General features: G+C 44.8%; 1 protein-coding gene across 1 annotated transcript in view; it reads left to right on the top strand.

Moving 5' to 3' along the window:
* The window catches only part of THEMIS (thymocyte selection associated), a gene marked incomplete at its 5' end in the record, with an annotated part of 122,973 nt that overhangs the window by 16,636 nt on the left and 100,337 nt on the right, over positions 1-6,000 (top strand). Inside the window, one exon of the mRNA XM_084625127.1 lies at positions 4,919-5,077. Coding sequence (XP_084481253.1) covers positions 4,919-5,077 — 159 coding nt within the window. The remainder of the gene's footprint in view (positions 1-4,918; positions 5,078-6,000) is intronic.

Here is a 6,000-nt window from a genome sequence, read left to right as displayed (position 1 = left end):
ATTCTTACAACTACAATACCCACCTGCTGAAGTGAAGAACCAGATTGACAGAGCCAGAAGAGTACCCAGAAGTCACCTACTACAGGACAGGCCCAACAAAGAAAATAACAGAATGCCACTAGCCATCACCTTCAGCCCCCAATTAAAACCTCTCCAACGCATCAAGGATCTACAACCTATCCTGAAGGATGACCCATCTCTCTCACAGATCTTGGGAGACAGGCCAGTCCTTGCTGACAGGCAGCCCCCCAACCTGAAGCAAATACTCACCAGCAACCCCACAAGAGAACCACTAATCCCGGAAACTATCCTTGCAACAAAGCCCGTTGCCAACTGTGTCCACATATCTATTCGGGGACACCATCACAGGGCCTAATCACATCAGCCACACTATCAGAGGCTCGTTCACTTGCACATCTACCAATGTGATATATGTCATCGTGCCAGCAATGCCCCTCTGCCATGTACATTGGTCAAACTGGACAGTCTCTACGTAAAAGAATAAATGGACACAAATCAGATGTCAAGAATTATAACATTCGAAAACCAGTTGGAGAACACTTCAATCTCTTTGGTCACTCGATTACAGACCTAAAAGTGGCAATTCTTCAACAAAAAAACTTCAGAAACAGACTCTAATGAGAGACTGCTGAATTGGAATTAATTTGCAAACTGGATACAATTAACTTAGGCTTGAATAGAGACTGGGAGTGGATGGGTCATTACACAAAGTAAAACTATTTCCCCATGTTTATTGCCCCCCTCCACCCCCCACTGTTCCTCAGACGTTCTTGTCAACTGCTGGAAATGGCCCACCTTGATTATCACTACAAAAGATCTCCCCCCCCCCCCTCCTGCTGGTAATAGCTCACCTTAAGTGATCACTCTCTTGTTACAGTGTGTATGGTAACACCCATTGTTTCATGTTGTCTGTGTATATAAATCTGCCCACTGTATTTTCCACTGAATGCGTCCGATGAAGTGAGCTGTAGCTCACGAGAGCTTATGCTCAAATAAATTTGTTAGTCTCTAAGGTGCCACAAGTACTTCTTTTCTTTTTGTGAATACAGACTAACACGGCTGCTACTCTGAAACCTACCTGGAATAATCCATCTAAACCCACAGAAATTGTAAGCAGGGCAAAGAAATGTGTTAGATTATCTTTTGTTCTGGCTTGTAAATTTTCCTATGCTACGGCGGTAGTTTTATTCCTGTTTTTGTAACTGTGAAGCTGAGCCCAGAGGGGAATCCTCTGTGTTTTAAATCTTTTTATTACCTTGTAAAGTTACCTTTCATCCTGATTTTGCAGGTATGATTCTTTTACTTTTTTCTTTATAAATAAAGGTCTTTTTTTAAGAACCTGATTGATTCAGTGTCCTGAAGACAAAGGGTCTGGTCTGTGCTCACATTGCTAAGGCAACTGGTTGGTATATTATTCTCAAGTCTCCCCAGGAAAGGGGGTGAAGGAGTTTGGGGGGATATTTTGGAGGGATAGGTATTCTAAGTGACCCTTCCCTGAATTTTTGTGTAAATCACTTGGTGGTGGCAGCAATACCATCCAAGGACAAGGAAAGGAATTTGTGCCTTGGGGAAGTTTTTACCTAAACTGGTAGAATATAAATTTAGGGGGTCTTTCACGCAGGTCCCCACATCTGTACCTCAGAGGTCAGAGTGTGTGTGGGGGAACCCTGACATCTGTCATCAGCCCTGACTTTAGAGGGTTGTGGCTGGAGCACCACTACAGTCCAGCTATTCTCAGCTGGTAGTTGGTCTGTTGGGGGCTATTGCCAACTTACATAGTTTGGAAAAGTGGGTGCAGCAGAGAATCTAGCCCTAAAGCTTCAATGAATAAAGAAGATACAATGAACAATGTGCTCCCTTTTACTAGCGCATTCATCATAGATTCATTTTGTGGGAGAGGGTCAGAGGTGGATTATGGATTGGTGGGGTGTTGGGCCAGAGCAAGTGGGGGCCCCTCTCCACTCCTTCTGCCTGCAGTTTCCTCCTCCCCCAACACCGCAGCGCTCCTGCCGGGAAATGGGGTAAGGACGCTGGGGCTTGCCCCGCCCCCACACCTGGCGCTCCTGCTGGGGAGAAGGGTTGGGACATGGGGGCGCCCAATTTTCCAAGGCCCCCAATTGGTCACGGACCCGTTGGTCCAGTGGCTAATGTGCTGGAGAGGATAATAGAATTCAGTGTACATAGTTCCATGTGGACTGTAATCCAGAGTCATGGAGTTTAAGGCCAGAAGGGACCATCAGATCATCTAGTCTGACCTTCTGTACACCAAAGACCAGCACCCGCACACTAAACCCAATACCCCCGAAGTGTTCTTTCATGCTGTGTCCTCTGGGATTTACCTTTTCTGATCAAAATCAGTGATGTTATTATCTGTATACTGTACTGTATATGAAGGGTGGTGAGGTTTTTTCCATGAGATAAAGAGGATTACCATTTTCACGGCTGTTTCATCTCGCTCTCTCTAACATGTGCCTATGGAGCACAGCTAAAGCAAGGAGAGCTCTGACACTTCCTCATGTGGTCATTGGAGCATCAGCCACTGTAACCCAGAGAGGTCCAGCAGGGCGTATAGTAGTAGCTGTGTTAGTCAATACGGTATTGCTAGGGATGCAAGCAGTGACAGGATTCAGTTTTTGCCGTAAGAAAGACAAAGTGTTCTTTTATAGTGAATCAGGGCAGTGACTTTCCTGGTCTTATATATTTAGGGCCAGATTAACTGAGCGTGGCTCAGGGAGGCATAAACTACACCAGCTTGCGCCAGATTGTTGTTTGGGTTGCAGTAGTTTCCAAGGACCATAACCATAGATGAGGACTCCATTGTGCTAAGCCCTGTACAAACATGTAACAAAAAGACAGTCCCTGCCTGCAGAGTCTACAAGCGAAGTAGAATGGCCCTCTGCATCGCAGGGGGGGATTCACTGTGAGGAAGTCCTGGCAGCACTGCAATCCCCACCCTCTCTCGGTGCTGTGTGAGTGTAAATGTACTTCCCTGTTCTACGTGAAGAGAGAAAATACTGCTTCATCCTGCTTCTCCTTGCAGGGAGCAGAAAATCAGTCCTGCACATGCTCCCTGTGAGGAGGTATCTGAGGACTGCAATCCTGTAATCACTGGAGAAGTACAGTACAGGAGCAACCTCGCCTTGCTGCCTCTGAAGGCACCCCATAAGATGAGGATGTTACTGGGAATAGAATGGTTTCTTTCGGTATGTTTTCACTGCAAAGTTCACCCTGGCTCTTACTCAGGTGTTACCCGTAAACCGTCTCCCATCCACACCCTCTTGGCTGACTTTGGTGGTGCTTTCGTTCCAAAGCATGGCGTGGCTGGGGGTGTAGATAAGGCTCAAGCCTGCGTGAGGCTGTCAGGGTGGCTGGTAACCCATGCATTCGACAGTGAGGATGCAGGCTGAAGTAAGCAAGTGCTCTTAGTCCCCCAATGCCTTCCCATCATTCTACCCAGCCCCCCCCCCATATGCCCAGAAGGAAAAGACAAGGTTTCCCATATTTCACTGGGCAAGAACCATAGAATGGCTAAGCCTGCAGCAGCGCAAAGAACCATGGGATATGCCCCCAGAAGTCCTAGTGACACACTCCAGTGAAGACACCCCCTTCATACCTCGAACCCAGGTCCATGGGGGTGGGGGAAGTGTTATTTCCTCTGCTCGCCCAATATGTGCTAAAGAACGTAGGGAGAGCTCTTTTTCTGGACTCTCCTCAGCTCCTGGAAATTATTTTGGGAGACAGCTCACACCGCTTCAGTGGGCTTTCATATTCCCAGTGAGAAGTGTAGGGGAACCTTCATTTCTAAGGGAACACTGAATATAGCCTTAATTATGGAGATGCTGCCACTTCTCCAATGTATCTTATTTTAGATTGCGCTTTTATCCTCCTCTTAGGGCTCAATACTGCAATCACCTACTACCAAACGTAGTGCTTATTACCAAGAGGAGCACCATAGGTTTCAATGGGACCACTCATGGTAGTGCATGGTTTCATCACTGAGTTCTTAAACAACGACACCTTGAGACTGCAGCTTATCTATGAGTTCACTACGAAACCCTGTACTGAGTGAGAGGTGTTTATTAGCCCAGGATATGGTTATGACTTGGATTCAACCTTGAGTCACTAAGAAGAGAATGACACTGCTAATAGGTAGTATTTTTGATATAGCTGTGAAGTTGAGATGGTCCTTCCCCATATAGTGGCCACCAGGTTGATGAGTTCTGCAGGCAGTGGTAAAAATCAGAGTACAGAGATTTGTGTTCTGCACTGCTACTGAAATTTACTGTGCAGTTGTGGGTCCAGATTGTATGATATTCCTACTCTCTGACTGGCTGAGACCATTCTATTTCAATGTAAAAAGATTGAAGGGCTGATCTTTTTAGGCTCTTTTCTCTTCATAATGGTATGTTAAAATGCTATTGGGAACTACATGGACTACATGCACCGATGCAGCTGATCCAAAGTGCACTGAAGTCAAAAGAAAGCTTTCCCTTTACTTCAATAGTCTTTGTATCAGGCCCATGGAGAGGAAACTCCATTCTTTTTAATATTATGTATCCTATAGGAAATACTAGGATCCTATCCCATATAGCTTCTTGTATATACCCTATATCCCAATAGAGTAAACTTTGATCTTAGATTGATTTTGATCTTTTGGTCAGAAATTATACCGAAGGGGGAAAAAAACTAGGGAAAAAACCTGACGGCAGGGTCTGTAATATTGAGAGGGAGAATGAAAACCAAGTAGTTGCAGAAGATCATGTAAGTTTCACATAACTGATTTAAATGGCTTTTAGTGTCTATGCAGAAGGAAATATTCCAAGAAAAGCAATACGGGTATTTTAAATCGTGCTTAAAACTTGTGTACCATCTTTTCTTTCCTTTTGTGTTTCCTAAGGCTCCGTTTATGAAATGTTTGGAAATGAATGCTGCCTGCCAACCGGAGAATTGATTAAAGTTACTGGGTTCAAAGTTAATAAGATCATTGCAAGCATCTGCGAGAGTAATGAAGACGACCAGTGCTCAGCCAGAATTGAATTGCCCCTGAATTTTCCAGGTACAGTATTTCATGAATATAGGTTACTGAAGTTTTATAAACCCCATTATCACCTTTATCTGTTCTATTCTTATGATGTACATGATGATGTCTGTTGAGGTACCCACTAGGATGCCAAAAAATACAGTCATAATAGATGGCACTAGATAAAAGAAACTAATTTCTACATTTTACTTTGCAGGACTCTCATGCTTGAATAAGAAATAATAATATTAAAAGTAGAGCTGGTAACACTGCTTATACCTAAGGTTGTCCAACAGAAGACTCATCATCAAACTCTGTTTTCAGTTACTTATGACTATGCCAGACTTCAACTGTTTGGGCTGAAATTTTCCATGCCAGGTGTCTTCTTGAGGCTAATATTTATTTATTTATTTTTGGCGTCTGCAAAAATGGTTCAGCCATTTCTGAGAATGAGATTAGGGGAAAATACGGTGTTTTGTCAATGTTGAAAAAAATTCTTACTACTGTTTGGTTGAGAAGTTCTGGTGTCCCCGCGCTTTGGATCAGGGACTTGAAATTTGGCAAGCGTGGCCCTTGCCTCAGGGATGGATCTTGTGTTTTTTCCCCACAGAAGCAGCACCAACATTTGGCCAAGTTAGCAGCCTCTGAAAAAGCTAAGCTCACACATGCTCAGAAGAGACTTCTTAGAGTTTGGCAGCTGCACTTCCCAAAGATTCCATCTCTGGTGACCATATTCAAGCCCTTCATAGCTCCTACATGCTCATCAGACCACACACACTCCATCCCAGGCGCTCTGCAATTACTATTCCCAGTTGCTATGGGCTGTTCTAGTGCCAGGAACCAGAACTAGAGCAGAGAGGCTGTCTCTCCTGTGCTCTTAGCGCCGCCACTGAGGGGGCCCAGGCACAGTGGAGGAGGAAGCAGCCAGATTCAAATTCAGAAGGGATTGGACCTGGACC

The sequence above is a fragment of the Lepidochelys olivacea genome (assembly GCF_965140295.1).
Source record: "Lepidochelys olivacea isolate rLepOli2 genome assembly, chromosome: 3".
Lineage (NCBI taxonomy): Eukaryota > Metazoa > Chordata > Testudines > Cheloniidae > Lepidochelys > Lepidochelys olivacea.
The sequence above is the reverse complement of the archived record's forward strand: the minus strand, read 5'-3'. Positions and strand labels throughout refer to the sequence as shown.